Source organism: Pipra filicauda, unplaced genomic scaffold, assembly GCF_003945595.2.
Source record: "Pipra filicauda isolate LSUMZ 115617 unplaced genomic scaffold, ASM394559v2 scaffold33_size4404698_pilon, whole genome shotgun sequence".
Classification (NCBI taxonomy): Eukaryota; Metazoa; Chordata; class Aves; order Passeriformes; family Pipridae; genus Pipra; species Pipra filicauda.
In genome coordinates, this window is record NW_024104465.1 from 443,353 (window position 1) to 459,291 (window position 15,939).

A 15,939-nucleotide genomic window follows, 5' to 3' on the forward strand; every position below is an offset into this window, starting at 1 on the left:
AGCTTTTTCTGTCCACATGCTGAGCTTTCAGAGTGTGACCCAAAAGTGGATCTCAATAGTAAGACTGGCTAGGTCAGGCTCCCCAGCACTAAACTTAACTCCAGGGCTTTTTGTAATTTCAGAAGGTGGATAATGTGTGCACCAGTAATCACTCACTGAGTATTTTTTAATTGAACAATACACGAATTCTCATTTACAATAAGACTGCCTTACATCACCAGATGTAGCAGTCTTAATGCTACTGATGTAGCAGCCTTAATGTAAATAAATTTGGCATGTGCTGGCATAGATTTACATTCAGCATTGTAATGTATAGCGCTGAAGTGCTGAGTGAAATGGTCAGCAGCTCCAGTATTTATGACAAGAGAGTGAATCCAATTCTCCACTGGATAAATGAGTATCACTGTGGACAGGTTGCAAGAAATGCAGAGTTTGCTCTCCTATTGTTCTGTGTGTGCTCTGTAAATAAGAAAAGCACTGTGTGCATATGGATTTTCTTTTATCTTGGCATTTCCTGCTGTTTCACAATTATTAGCTATTTAGGTGTTACAGTGCCTTGTCAGAAAGTTAAGGGACATATCAGAATTACTTCAGCTATTAGAATGCAGCAACAGCTCAAATGGAGTCTTATGTGTGCTAATGCAGATACACACAACATATTTTAGGGGACTGAAATAATGTTTTTAAAAAGGTCCTGTTCCAACTGAAACGGCAGCAAGGACAGTAACATTTAATCAGTTGAAATCTGATGAGAATACAGGGTTAACACTTGTGCTCCTGCAGAGATTGCCATAACATCCTGAATTCTTCAGGTTGTCAGAACTTCTGTTTTATTGCATGTTCAAAAAGACAGACCCTCCAGTACCATGGTGCCCCCTAAAACTACGTAAGGACATAGATTTTAAAGGAAGCGAGCTTCCTGCTCTCTCTGCTTCCTTCAGCAGATAATTCTTTGAAATCTTTAGGTCTTCATTTGAGATTAGTAATAGGATCACAGCTCATGATATGGCTCATAATGCAAAGTGCTCATTTAGAAGACTTTTACTGTTTTTTAATCCACAGTTTTAGCCTGTAATGTTCAGAATACAGTTTAGCTGTATTTACTGTAGTTTCAAAGTTGTTGCCTCCTGTGCTTTCTGTTTGATAAGCAAATGGGTTGTTGTATTAGGTTTTCTGCTATACAAAATACTTACTGGGAAGGTTCTAAATTGCAGTGTGAGTAAAATTGCACTTGTTTTTCACCTGGGAAGCCTTAGCTTGTATTCAAGTTCATCACTACTGCAGCAAGTCAGGCAGTGCCTCACAACACCCTCAGCAGGGTCTGGCCTTGTGCCCAAAGAGGAGCATTTACTTGTCTAGCCAGGAATTGTTGCAGATGCACATTGAAATGCTTTTATGAAAATAAAGGAAATGGCCTTTAGAAAGCCTGTGCTCTCAGTGGCTTTCAGAGCAATGCAACATGGGTTTCGTTTATATTTACAATTGGCTATAAGCCTCTGGAAAAGGCTGAATTCTTTCTGAACAGTGTCCAGGGCAGGAGATATTCTGTCATTAGCTTTGTTGATATAAAGGCTGTGTCCATTAAGGTAAGAAAATTGAATAAGGCCTTTTATGAAGCAGTGGCTAACCATTTCCATGATCAGAGAAAAAGCCATTTTGTGAAACAGTGGCTAAGAGTTTCCATGATCAGAGAAATGTGTCTTATATGTACATTTTGCTTGATGGATACGTAATTATTTTATTTAATGCTCAAAGTATTTGTTCACCATGATCATAACTGGAATGTTCAAGCTTAGAGAGAGAGAGAGAGAGAGAGAGAGAATCAAGCTGGCATAAGTGGACTGCAACCTCAGCCTCAGAGAGTGGGCAGAGGGAGATTAGCAGGAAGAGTTAATGAGGCTGAAGCACCCTGATAATATCACCCAGTGCATCAAATACAGTCCCTTAGTGAGGGAGAGCCAAGGGATGTGCAGCTTTCTGCCCCTCTTCCTGGCAATTCTGTTCAGGCTGGAGTTAGACCAGCTGTGCTGAGCAAGAGTTTGGCATCACATGTCAGTCCTTTAGGAACCATGTCCCGCTGAATTTGTTTGTGTACACAGGAGAAGTGAGGTTGTTAACTGGAAAATTTGATCTTCTGCAACAAGCACATCCTTAGTATGACCCTTTGAATGTAGTGAAGATGAACCAGGGTACTTAAACAAGTAAAAATTGGGAAAAAAAACCCTGGTGAATATCTAGCTCATCTTTACCCTCATGGAAGAGTTTCTGGCATTACTATTACAGCTTCTTAATGTTTTTCTAGCACCTAAATTACAATTAGGACAAATTTAGGATTTCCTTTTATTTTTGTGAGTTATTTCTTGCTCAAAGAAAGGCACCAAGAATCCAAATCTTAGCAGTAAAAAGTTCGATTCCCTGACAGTTTAATGGCCTTGTACTAAAATTAACTGATGACCTTGAGTCTCTAAAGGATTTAAGGAGTAATTTAGTAAGTACATAGTTACACCAAGCACTGAAAATACACTTGCTACCAATTTTCTGTATGTGTAATACACTACTGGGTCACTCCTCTGTGTGTGTCTTTGACCCTTATCTATAATAATATATTCCTGGAGAGAAAACTTGAAGTATTTCATGGTACATTATTACTGCTCAGAAAACTCTTCTAATTTTCATGCTGATAGAGATATTAACATAGAAAAATTAGACATATCCTTTTGTCTGAACGGCACTTGAAAATCTGTGTTGTGACTACAGTTGACTGAAGCTCAATTACTTTAATAAACTTATTCCAAATTTCATCTTGATTACATTTGCATTTTAATGAACGATTCTCGCCTACTTGTCAAATAGGCAGCACAGCTAAATTTATTAAGTTATTGTATAAACAGGGTATTGTGATGCCAGAATTTAAATGGAGAAACATTTGATGTCACATTCTGGTAACATGTTATAAATCTACAGTGTAGAAAAGTATGTTGGTTACCTCTGTACTTTAAGTTTGGATTTATTTTACTGGTTTTCTTTGAAGAGTCCATCAACCTTAAGGGTCATTCATAAACATGCCAGAAAGAATTCTGTGGAATTATGACAGGGCGGGGGGTTTTTGCTTTAAATTGGATAGTTATTACAGCTCTTTCATACGCTGCATTTCTCTTAAATGTTCTATTATATATTTATTTTTCTGTATTTGAGAAGCAGGGGGGGAGTAAACTGCTCCCCTTGACAACAAGTGAATTTGGTGCCTGACATTTGCACCCTGTATGACCTTTGGGTGCTTTAACATGTCTAGTAAGAAAAGGGAGTTGTTACTTGCCAGTAAAACAAATGAGGCCCAGCTTTCAAGCCTGGGTTGTGTTTGAAAGAATCAATACAGTCTGATGACACTTAATTCAAAAGTCAGCAGCACATTAACAAAAAGGGGGGTGTCCTGTGGAACAGGGATAGGATATTCCTTGAGTTTGGATGAGCTGCTATGTTCTTGCTAACGTTTTAATCAGGAGCTGCAGAATACCTGTGTGCCATGCCCCCTTTCACTGCCCTACCTCACCTTTGCTTTTTCTGTTATTTCATTTAACCTCAGTGGTCACCCTGCAGGCAGTGCATTACAGTTTCCTCTTTATTTTCTTCTCTTGCAGTAATACCTTGCCTGTTCTTGCACTGGCACCTTCCTTGTTCTCCAAGGAGAAAAGAAGGAGCCTGGTGAGCTTGTGCCATGTGTTTTTTCCCTCAATGGGATCACAGCATTAAGAATAAAAAAGAATTGTATTTAGCAGAATTGGCTTGGCTTGCAGAGTGATTTCTTCGCTACTCCACACCTATTACTACTTTCTTCAGATTTTCTCTCCATCTGATCATTGCATTGTCTTCAGTCCTTTGGCTCCTGCTGCTCTTCTCAGTGCACCTCCACTGCCTGTTGTAACACTGTAGTTGTCTTCCATGTATCAGCCCTCACTGTGTGATGCTTAAATCCTTGCTCAGCAGGACAGAGCAGCTCCTCTAGAGGTTACACACCTTGGAGCCTCAGTGCATTAAAAGCTCATCCATCTCTAACAGTCTTTTCTCATCAGTTTGCTGTGGATTTATCACTCCCAGGTACCACCTTCCTCTCATGAACCGACCCTCAACTTGGAAAACTGTCTCCAGAGTAATGTAAGATGCCATCACACTCCAGTCACAAAGTGCAACAACAATGTTATAACCATTAATAAAAGGTAAGAAATAAAATCTTTCCTCCGAATACAACACCTAGACCAAAAATCAAACACATGGCACAGGCTGAGTAATTCTGAACAGGAAAGTATCATTTACTGGAGTGACATTAAATGTCCATTCTATATGGTCACTAACTGAACAGCTAGAAAAGGTGGGAAAGGAATAAAGTATTCCTGAGAGATAGTGTTATGGAAGGAGAAAACAGGCCAAACAGGCTTGGGGCAGTGAAGAAACAAAACCCACAGCCTGTAAAAAGCTGTTTTCTGTTTGCCCAGCACTCAAGACTCTTCTCATCAGGGTGAATCTTTTCAACTTACTCTATTATTTTCTGTGCACAAAATATGTTAACCCAGGAAAAACTAAACAGACTTTGAGGCATGTCTTGAAACTTTGGCCTTGTATTTATAGTCTTACTACCTCCATTGGCATGATTCCAGCAAAAAACAAGTAAAATGGAATGCAAGCAATGCGTCAGCATCTTTTCTCAAACAAATCAGTCACATTATTTCCTTTGCCTCCAAGTTTGATTTGACATAAATGCATAATTGCTAATAATAAGCAGTAGTATAAATGTGTGAATACAAATAATACTGTGTTTATAATTTATAAAGTACTATAAGCATATTATAAATAAATAAAAATTGCATATCCTGGTAAACATATAAATATCCAAATTTTAATTTTAATAAGTGCTAATAAATGCAGTCATTAACAATTTAGAGATACACCTAAGTATTTTTTTTTTAAGTTTAAAGAGAAGAGGAAGTGTGATGATGTGAAAACAATAAACAGCTTTATTGGTTCTGCCTTCATTTCACATACTACTTTTTTAACTTCAGTCTTTGTTCTTTCCCACAGTTGCATTCTGACAGAAGAGGCCACATGAGGAAGTGGGGAAAGAAGAAAAAAAAGAGGACCTTATAGTCTTTTAGTCCTGTTTATACCAGTGTCTGGATTCCAAGTACTCCTGGAGCAAAAAAGGTAAATTTGAAGGAAGATTCATGTCCTGCCCTCTGTGGTAGGACATGAGTGAAGTTCACAGTGACACAGACCCATAACAGATACACTTAGAGCTGCTGTGCAGCTGCTGAACTTGTGTTCTGAGAGTTTCAGGAGTTTATGGTGATATAGTCTGTCTTTATTAATAGCAACTGTTAAATCCTGACATGAAGTGACTGAATCCTAATGACTTACTGAACACCTTGTATGTGTGTGTACAGAGGCACACGTCATTCACCTTGCTGACATTCACTTGGCAAGTTCCAAGTTGCATAAAATCTTCTTAGGTGGTGTAGCTTTCAAGATTAGGCTCATTTAAAGAAAAGGCTGATAAAAATTAACATTTAATTTGCCAAGTTAAAAGGTAGGCCTGTGTAAGAGAGAGGGAGAAGGCAGTACTTGTACCATATGCATTTCTCTGTATTTTATGTTAGTCACTAGTGCATACTGTCCTGTTCTAAGTTCATTATTCCAGTTGTTCACCAAAAGTTTGTATATTTAGATTTGCAGGTGGAATAAGCTAAAATGCCAAAGGTAATCTTAGTTCAGAAAAATACAGGACCATCATATTCAACTCACACACTGTTTTTTCTTAAAGGCAAAACTTAGAAGCTACTGTAGAATCCAAACCCCCAAGAATCCATACCATAACTGGATAAATGCCAGAATTCTCATGGGTAAAAAAGCACCAGGCACATCATCAAGATAAGCCCAAAAATAAGATCCAAAAATATGCTTTCAGGGTACAGAGTTATGTGTCAACCTTAGAAAAACCTTGAGAGGTGTCTGGAATTCACTGGGACAATTAAAAACTCATCTGCTACAGAACGGGTTAAATGTATCTGTTTCAGCCCACACGGTGCCAGCTGGACTCTTTCCCTCACTCTGCCATAACACATTGGTTTCTCCACTTCACAGTGAACATCTTTTCCAACAGCTGTGTGCCACACACTGGCTTTTGGAAGCTTTGACTCTCAAATCCAACAGTTTGATGCATTCCAAAATAACCCATTGGAATCCAAGGTGAAGGAATGAGGAGTGGGGGATCTCTTGTCCTTTGGATGTTGTTATTTCTCTTCTTTCAAGCAATAACTCTTTCAGTGAAATGTTATTAATTCTGTGCCATGCAACACAGACAAATTTTGGATTTTCTTTGTCCCCACACAGTCAGCAGGGAGTTGTACAGTCAAATCAGCAGCACAGCATCATCCTCTGTTACTGCAGGTTGCAGAACTAGGAGAAAATACTGAGCTATCCCAGCCAAATTTAATTGTATTTTCTTTCCTTTTTCTCTTTTTGTTGATAATTCTATAGTAACAGATACATGCATATTCCTACAGCCTTCCCCTGGAGGGTTATCCCAGTGAACTCAACAGGAATCCCATATATAGTATCATTACAGAACAAAGCCAGCTATTAAGTGATATTTAGTAGCTGATTGTATTCTATCAATTATGTATGACAGTGATGGGTATTTGTAAAACAATGTGTTGCTTCTGAACCCTTATACTGTTAAAAATAAATAGTAATTTAAGTTTCCAACATTTTTTGGTGGATATAATCATGTTGGCATAACATGGCTTTAAATTATTCATGAGTTTTGTTTGGTAAAGCAGTTGAACAGTTCATGCTCTGATTTGCAGGGCAAAGCTCTTCCAAGCTCTTCTGTTTTCCTCTGGATTCTCAGTCAAGGCAAACTGTGTCTGTGTCTAACAGAGGTGGCAGAACAGCAATATATAGAATTAGTCTGATAAATTGGAGTAGAGAACTAGTACAGTACGTGTGGTGAGTGGCTTTTTCATCCCTTTACATACAAGGACCAACCAATAGAGAGTTGGTCAGTAAGTCTCTCAGACACAGGCTGGCAGCAGAGTGTAACTGTTTAGCTTAGGGGGTTCTGTTTAACTTACTCTGTTCCTCCTACTCATCCCTCAGTGATTACCTGCACTTAATAGATCTGACAGAGTAATTTATCTGTTGGATCTCCAATGTGGTTCAGTACAAAGCTGGGTAATCTTCAGTCTTTTCACTTCCTTCCAAGTAAAACTGGACCAGAAAAGCACGTTAGCATTTAGTACTGCTAATTACCTTTTAATTGACATTTGTATTATCATTATTAGGCTGATATCATGCTCTGCTACACTCTAAATTCCCACTTAAGAAGGAGCTCTTGGAATCATTTGGGAGAGTTTGGTGAATGTTTAGTAGCTATCAAAAAGGCAAGAAAAATCCGAAGAATGATGTGGAAGCCAGAGCAGAAAGCATGTCATGCAAAAATACAAATATTTTATAAGTGCTTCTTGAGTTTCTGTCCGTCCTATTCAGCCAGGCTGATGCCACAAGTGATAAAGTTTGACTGAACAAAAGTGCTGAGGGATGGTAGAGATATGGAATGGCTTCCACACGAGAACAATTAAATAGGTTGAGGCTCTTCAGGACAGGAAAGAAATGTCTGGAGACAATGTTATGACAGATCTCTGTAACATCATGAAGTGCATGGAAAAAAGGTGATTTGAGAGTGGTTATTCACAGGTTCCCTTGACACCAGATTTATGGCACACCAAATTAAATTATCTGGCAGAAAATTTAAAGCAATGGGAAGTGTTTTCAAGCAATGCATAATTAAACTTAAGAATTTATTGCTATGATATATTGCTGGAAGTATATTCAAGTGCAAAAGCAATTTAAGAGAATAGAATAAAAAACAATTAACTGCTCCTAAATGTAAAGGAAAGGACACATTCTCTGTGTCTGAAGGACCTTTAGGTTCAGACTGCCAGAGGCTGAGGGGGTATATGAGGAAGCTTGAGATAATATCATATACTACCTACACAGCTGCTGCTGAGCACTGATGAACGGGAGCAGTGGAGGATTCAAAGCTATAATTTCAAGCAATTTGTTTACAGATGTAGGTGAACAATTGGTTTGTGTGTGAGATGAGATCTGAAAAACAATCTTGAGAGCTGTGACAGCTGGGAGCCTCCATTCACTGCCAGAAAATAAAGAGATATCTTGTGTAATATATGGGAAGGGTGTTCAGTGCACCCTTTAGAACATCTATCACATGACTGCTGTGATTTCAGGGGACTGGCCTGAGTTACAAATCTGGACCTCTCAAGGGTTATGCTCCTAACTCTGAAAAATATGGGGAGTTACTTTCTGCAGGGCAGCTCTGTAGCAAAGGTTGGATTCTGTAATGAATTCTGAAGCTGCTCAAATCATGTTTAATCCAGGACTCTGATCACAGGATGCTTCACAGACAAATCAGAAATGGATTACCAGTGCAGCTGCCTTGTATCCCTGCACCCTAAATTCACAAAGCTTCGTGTAACTCATACAGACATAATTTTGAAAGCACACACAACCCTAACCCACAGGTACCCATATTTATATTTCAAAAGTGGGAAAGGGATTCTGTAGAGGCAGCTGATCAGTAGACAAAACTGAGTGTGGCTCTTCCAGAAAGATTTCTTTTAAGAAAAGAATTCATGACTCAGTATAAAGCCTTTTGTCCAATGGCAGTTTTGCTGTAGAATGTTTGCTTATACAGATTAGAACTTTCAGTGCTGTTGGCTAAGTGAGGACCTGTATTAGTGCAAAGGTTTAAATGTTTCATCATGTTGACAAAGGCAAATGTTGAAGCTGCAGCTGTGGTGTAACACCAGGTCACTGCTGAGGTAGTCTCATTTATCATTTGGCCCCCACCTAATCAGTCAAAGGTTTCACAAAGCAGATTAGAGTACAAAATGTAAGCCTAATTTTTCATGGTTACCGTGTAATGAATAATGTGTGCGTGTAGATCAGCTCAGATGACATACATTTTCTTCACAATGAGAAGGAGACTTCCTGAATGAGAGATTAAAAACTAACTGGATTTTAGCCCCAAAGCTTTCCAGCCAGCAGTTTAGCTCTCACAGAGTAGGTATAAATATTCTGCAAAGGATCTTCATTATAAGATTTATTCCTGAATTTGGGGCTTTTCTTTGATATTTATCAATGCCTCTTCAACTGATTTACCATTTTTAGATCCCTGAAGAACAGATAAATATTAGTACCCTGCAGATGATTAACTAAAGGATAGGAATCAAGGTCAGGTGAAATTACTAAATCCTTCTTTGCTTTTTTCTCTTTTCTAATTATTGTCTGACTAGCTCACAGCTATGGAGGTTATATTTCAAAAATATCACTAATAAAGACAAACTTGATTATTTGTTTTCACTATTTCTGCAGATGGAGAACTGGAACAGGTTTTAAGGCTGCAAAATAGAGGGCTCAGTGCTAGAACTTTGGAATTTCTGACTGGGTCCTTGGCACTCTTGAAACTCTCCAGGCCACAGGTAATAGAGGATATTCATTATAAGCATGGGGGTTTTTTAAATATTAGCCCTTTAGCAGGTGCCCAGCAACTTCTTACTTCCATATCTTATAAATTCCTTTACAATTCACAGTGCAGCATTCCAAATCTGACTTTTAAGAAGTATCTTGTGCTGCTATTTAATACAGTCACCATCCAGCAATCATTTTGTGTTCTGCTGTATGCAGCGCTTCACGAAAATGTAGAAAAAGGACCTTTTGCATTTGGGGATTACGACTTCATGGGTGCTGAGCGCTCAGTAAAATGTCACTTATTACCATGTAGGACATCTGAGCACCTTGGAGGATGGCTTAGACTGTGACAGCTAACACTGGGGTTTTTAATAACGAGCGTGACAGGTGTTTTACTGCATGAGTGATTGGAGGGAACAGTGCAGAGGAGATGAGTGTCAGTGCCTCTCCAGGGGTTTGGCAGCAAAGCCAGAACGAAGCAGCAGTGGGAAGGACAACAAAGATGTTAATTTGAAGGAAAACAGTGAGTTAAATTGACTTTCAAGGGAGAGGAGAATAAAAGCATTCACTTTACAGTAGCAGGCGAAGAGTAAAGAGTGTTATTAGTGAGAGATGTGCTCAAAGGTGGGTAGTCTGGAAACTGCAGCCAATGAAGGGCCACTTGAGGACATGTCTGAAGTGGTAGTGGATGCTGATAAGGAGACACAGAGAGGTAATTAGATACCTGTTGATGTTAAATGTATTAAATTCCATATGACATTTAAAAGAAGAATGGCAAAGTGATAGAATAGACTTAGAAATTCAGAAAAATTGAGTTATGCCACTGGAATGCAAACAGCACAGCATGGACACTGAAAACAGACTTTCTGCGTAGTTTATTCAAATCTACTTGATTTTCTAATACATGTAAAAAATATTTGTATCTTCTATTTGATGGTTGGGGTTTTTTTCACAGCTTAATTAACAAAGCTTAGATTTTCAAAAGTGATTAATTAATTGGCTGCATTTGGACTTGGGTACCTATCTTGAAACCTCTTTAAAAAGCTGCTTTTCTTGGAAGAAACTCTAATTTTCAGAAATACTAAATAACAGGTTTCTTTAGGATGCCTCATGCAGGCCAGCATATATGGAGCAATATCTGCAAAGGAGAGAGGAATGCACTAGTGAGTTGGCAAGTTTTTACAGAATTTTTTTAACAGCCCTACAGAAAGTCAGCACAGGTAAAATGTGAAGAGGAGTCAAAAGGTGTCCATAAACAAAAAGAGATTGTTAAGAAGATTGGACTGCAGGTACGTTACCTGATGGGTTTCTGAATGACAAGGGGAAGCAACTCATCAGAAAAGAGCTGATGCTTTTTTTTTTTCCTCCTTTTCTTTTTATTCTTTTTCTCCCCAAACAACTGAATTCAGCATTCAGTAAATTCAGATAACATATACATTTTTTTTGCATGGGTGGCAGCATAACCATTTTACTGCTGTGCAAGCAGTATGTACTTTCTGGAAAACACCCCCATAAATCTTGCCTTTGCAAACAGAAGAGATCCTATGCTCCAGCAGCTCTGTGGAAAAAGCAGTGTTCTGTCTTATTCCAGTAGAATTGTTTCTGTTTCTACCACTGCATTTTTCTGTAGTCTCTGTTTACCATTTCCAGCCAACATTAGATGTGTTCCCTCATTACTCAGCTCTGTGGTGGTTTCCACAGCTCTAAGATCAATATGACAAACCATTCTTACAGTCAGACTTTGCTGAAGCATTTTTTTTTCCTCTGAACTGAGGTCAAGAGAAATAAATTTTGTACCTGGATAACCCCATCAAGTCTGTAATATTAAGAATGTTTTTTCAGCACCTGTGGAATGTTTCACATTCGGGAAAAGGCACACTGTACATTAATTTAAACCTTGTTATGTCTTACAGTTTGTTGCCAGTGGCTCAGAAGAACTACAGAGTAAACATGCCTTTCATTAAAGACCAAAAGAGTATAATATCAAGGAAGCAGAGGCCCAGAAGGCAGGGTAAGGGTACAAAACTGGTTTTTAAGCACAGTACATGCTGTATAAACTCAGCACTCTCTATGCAAAGCACTTGGCATGCAAATGTCAAGGAACATTTTATTACACGAGAGCAGAGCAGGCCACTGAAACCTTGCAGCACATTTAGTACATGTCAGAGCAATTTGAAGGCACTATCCTGGAAGGATGTGATGGAATGAAAGATGATAAAACCCCAAATTCAATATCATTTACCATTTTTAAATCCATCAAATTATTTTAAAAATTGAGTTTAAAAGCCCAGCTGTACATTGTATTAAATTTGGATTTTTGATGAGAGTAAGGAGATCTCAAGATTTTCATGGGCTCACATTGCTGTATGTTCTGAGCAACACAGGTGTTTGCCACAAAATGGTAACCGCAGGATGTTAATTCCGGCTTTCTCTCTTGCTTTATTTGCAGCTGCCATATCAGCTCTTTCATTAAAAGCAAATCTAACTCGTGTGCTGATATGAGGCAAAAGTTCCAGCAGAACATGAAGAAACAGCTTGTTCTTTATGTGACACCCTCGTGAGCCTCGAGAGGTAGGAAAAGACTCTTTTCCTGTGTACTCTTAAAACACAACCCACCTTACTGCTGACCAGATTTAGGACTTGTCTTCAGACCCTTTAAAGATGCATTTATTTGTCTTGGCATTCAAATGAGAATACAGGGATGATGATAGACAATTTTGTGACTGCATACAAAAATATATTACAGGTTAAATATTTGCAGCAGTGTTTTGGAATATTTCTGAGCCATCCTTCTGGAAATATACATTGAATATATTTACTTTGGGCATTGTAGTCCTTTTCACCCCAAAAGTTGGATAATAAATTCAGTCCACACGCACTCTGTATGGCTGTTTTGCATTTTCAGTTCAGAGATCACTGCTCTGTTCTTCAGCATTGCTTTGACTCTTCTCACTGTAACAGTTGCAATGTCCTCTCTCAAGGCCTTTTCCCAGATCACTGACATCTCTGCCTTGTTGACCAGCTGAAACCTGTCATCCTTTTCCTCTCACCCAGAAACATTCATCTGTGATCTTGGTGCAAATTCTCGTCTCAGTAGGCACCAGCCCTGAGATCCTTCTTTACTCTGCTGTTCTGAAGGGTGTTTTCTTTCCCCCTCCCACTTCTTCTTTCCATTCTTCTGTTCCATTTTGTACTGAGATTTTTGTCCCCAGAACTTCCCTTGTCTGCAGCCAGGTCCTTGTTTTCTTCCCTGAGCAGCTGCTGTTCCTGCACAAGGAACTAATCATTCCAGCATCCTGCAGCATGGATGGACAAGCTGGATGGAAAGTTACTGTTGCAGCTATTTTAGTATTCTCCATACAGCCACACAAGCACATATCCTATTTGATCAGCATTTGGAGATGAAACCTCAGATTGGCAGGATATAGTATAAATAATTTATTGGAAAGAAAAGCAGATGTTTTTGTTATAACCCAGCAACACTTTTTGTAGCAATGCACACACGAACCCAATCTCTGGGTCAAAATTCTAGCTCAGGTCACCCTATTCCATCTCTCTTCTGTTCTACTTTAATTAATATTTTACCCTAAATCACTGTACAGTATTCTGTTTGGTTTTAAGCATAGAAAGTGGAGGTTGAATTTCAGTTTAAATCAAACTTCAGTTTGATTCTGAAGGTTTTCTTACCTACAGCTTAGAGTTGATATAAAATGTAAACATTTTTAATGTGTTTGTAGAAATATGAATGTATATAGAACACTGCAAAAGCAAAAACTGGTATGAGTGTCCACAGACTGAACATAAAACATGTTCTTCACATTCATGTTTTCTGCCTTCCCTCCTGTCTTCCCTGTTAACTATGCAGCAGTATGATCATGTTTAAAACACAGCTTCAACTTTTAAGTTGGGGGTTTTTTTTGTAGGAGGCAGGAAGAGCAACATTGTCAGAAATACCAGGCTCTGAAACAACTGAAAGAATAATAGAGCTGGGCACGAGATGATGAAGGTGGACTAAACTGGTAAGGAGAGAGAACCTCTCACTGCTTTGGCTTTGCCAACACAGTTTAGCACGTACAGCTCTCCGTGCCAGCCCTGTTCTGCCGAGCGCTGTCTGTGAAGGGTACGGAGCTGAAATCTGTGTTTCTGTTTTAACGAGGCTGGTCACCCCCCTCGTGGAGACACAAAGTCATGGCAGAGCCGTTGCTTTCCCCACAGTACTTGTTTCATTCACAGTAAGGCTGGTTTCTCCATGCTCTTGCAAACTCTGCATGCCAAGAAAGCTGAATCACAGAGGAACACTTTGCTAGTATGTGCTGTCAGTCGAGTTGTCTTGGCTCTCTCATGAAGTGAGAAAAAAACAAACAAACAAATATATGATGTAAGAATACACTGAACAGAGTGAAAAGATACCTTTTCAAGATATCTCAGTGCATGGATGGGTTATAAAAGGCCTGGGTGGGACACAATTACGGTTACTTGGAAAATCTAATGAGTGATAATAAGGATTTGGCTGTACAGCCACACCAGCAGGGTACTGCTGAGCGTGGAACTGGCCCTGCTGAAGATGAGAACCACGTGTTTCTTTTTTTACCGGCTTAAGGAGGAAATTTCTCACCCCCTTCCTGCTGTCCCAGTAACATGTATCCTAAACTGGAGGGAGGCAGCACTTCCTGATGATGTGCTGCCAAATCCTCACCTTTGCAATGAAAGCCACAGCACACCCCAGTCAGGCACAGTCTAGAAAGGTTTGGAACATCAGTCTTCAGGGCTGTCAAAGCAGCACTGCAGAATTTAGACAGAACATTTAAAAAATGGCAGTCTTTTCACAAGAATTTTATTTTTATTGTAATGTGTAATTCTCCTCCTGTATCTCTATATTCAGAGTGAAATGGTAAAGGCTGCACATTACAGTGCACTTACATCAATGAGATTTATGTCAGCACATAGAGAGAGGAGAATGATGATAGCACAGGGAAAAGGCATATTAAGAAGAATCAGAAAGTGTGTCAGATCAGGCACTGATTGCATTGGAAAATCCACAGAGGCTAAACAAAATAAATAGAGAAAATATGAAGAGGACAAATGTGTAGCAAAATGGAAGTATTTGTTGGGATTTTATTATTTCCTTTCATGCCCAAGTTTGTCATCCAAAATTTGATGAATAATGAAGAAGCTCTTATTTCAATGCCCAGCGAAGGGAATTGGTGCTCGAGTCCAATAAAGTAAAGCTCTTTCACATTATTCGTATTAAAGGTCCCTTCCAACCCAAACCATTCTATGATTCACTCGGAATTACGTTGAGTAGTGCATTCCCCAGAGAGCCATTTTTTCTATGGAAGTTATGGAAATGGTGAAGTGGCAGAAATGCCAAACAAACTCAGAGTTATTAATCAGATATTCGTTTGTTCCCAAAGGCTTCTCTTTTATTGCTGTTCTTCTTTCTGCTAAAGGTTTCCTGTATTGCTTGCCAGACTCACTCAGTCTGTGAAGAGTGACTATTTTGTGCAGAAAATCTTAAAGAAAGTGGAAAAATATGGCAAAAATCCTGATTTGAAAATTTACCAGGCATGTTTCTTAAGGTTCTGGCTGATGTACACATGTGGGGAGCTGTGTGATGAGGGTGGGCAGACCAAGGCACCTGTGGGTAAAATTCCTGCACTTGGAAAGTTACCAGGTGAAATCATTTAGGATCTCACTAAATGAAGATGCTACTATTCATTTTTTTACAAGGCACTTTGAACTCTTCAAGAGAAAGACGGTATGACAGCCATTGGTTTATTAATCATTATCATTTTATTATTATGTCATTGTTGATTTATTTACTGCCTCAGTGAAAGTGACACCTGTCATAAATTGTTAGGACACTTGAAGTGAAGCATTAACTTGTGCTCTGAAAAGGCCTGTCCTTCCCAATAGTTACATCCACGAGCTATTTAGGTTATGAATTATGTCCCTGATCCAGGAACTCTGCAGAAATGTTTGTTTTGCTTCAGCAACACTAAAAAAAACCCAACACCTACCTCTCAAGATCTTAAGCTGGGCTCAACTCTTGTAGTTCTAGAAGAAACTGGTAGATGAGGAAGGACATAAGGAAGGCAAGAGAACCCCTTCCAACTCAGAATATTCTGTGACTCTGACATTAGACTTACACACCTCTGTGTAGTGTGACCAGGTAACTAACTTACCAAAATGGCAACGATGCCACCTTGTGTTTTGTGTTCTCATCTCAGTTATTCCTCTGATCTGCAAGACCGAGAGAAGTCTCTCAGAGGCAGCAGGTTATTCTGCATTTTACACATACCAAGTGTTATCTTGCCTTACAAATGCAAAGGTTTAGCACCCAACATGTTGAGATCAGGGTATCTGTACTGTCTTGATGTTTTATAAAAATAAGAATTT

General features: G+C 39.0%; 1 protein-coding gene across 1 annotated transcript in view; it reads left to right on the top strand.

Annotated features, from left to right (window-relative positions):
• The window catches only part of CCDC60 (coiled-coil domain containing 60), a 50,060-nt gene extending 34,832 nt beyond the window's left edge, over positions 1-15,228 (top strand). The window contains 7 exon segments of the mRNA XM_039384150.1: positions 5,074-5,177; positions 6,115-6,237; positions 7,540-7,556; positions 9,445-9,551; positions 10,740-10,829; positions 11,988-12,100; positions 14,991-15,228. Coding sequence (XP_039240084.1) covers positions 5,074-5,177; positions 6,115-6,237; positions 7,540-7,556; positions 9,445-9,551; positions 10,740-10,829; positions 11,988-12,100; positions 14,991-15,228 — 792 coding nt within the window.
• The last annotated feature ends 711 nt before the right edge of the window (positions 15,229-15,939 follow it).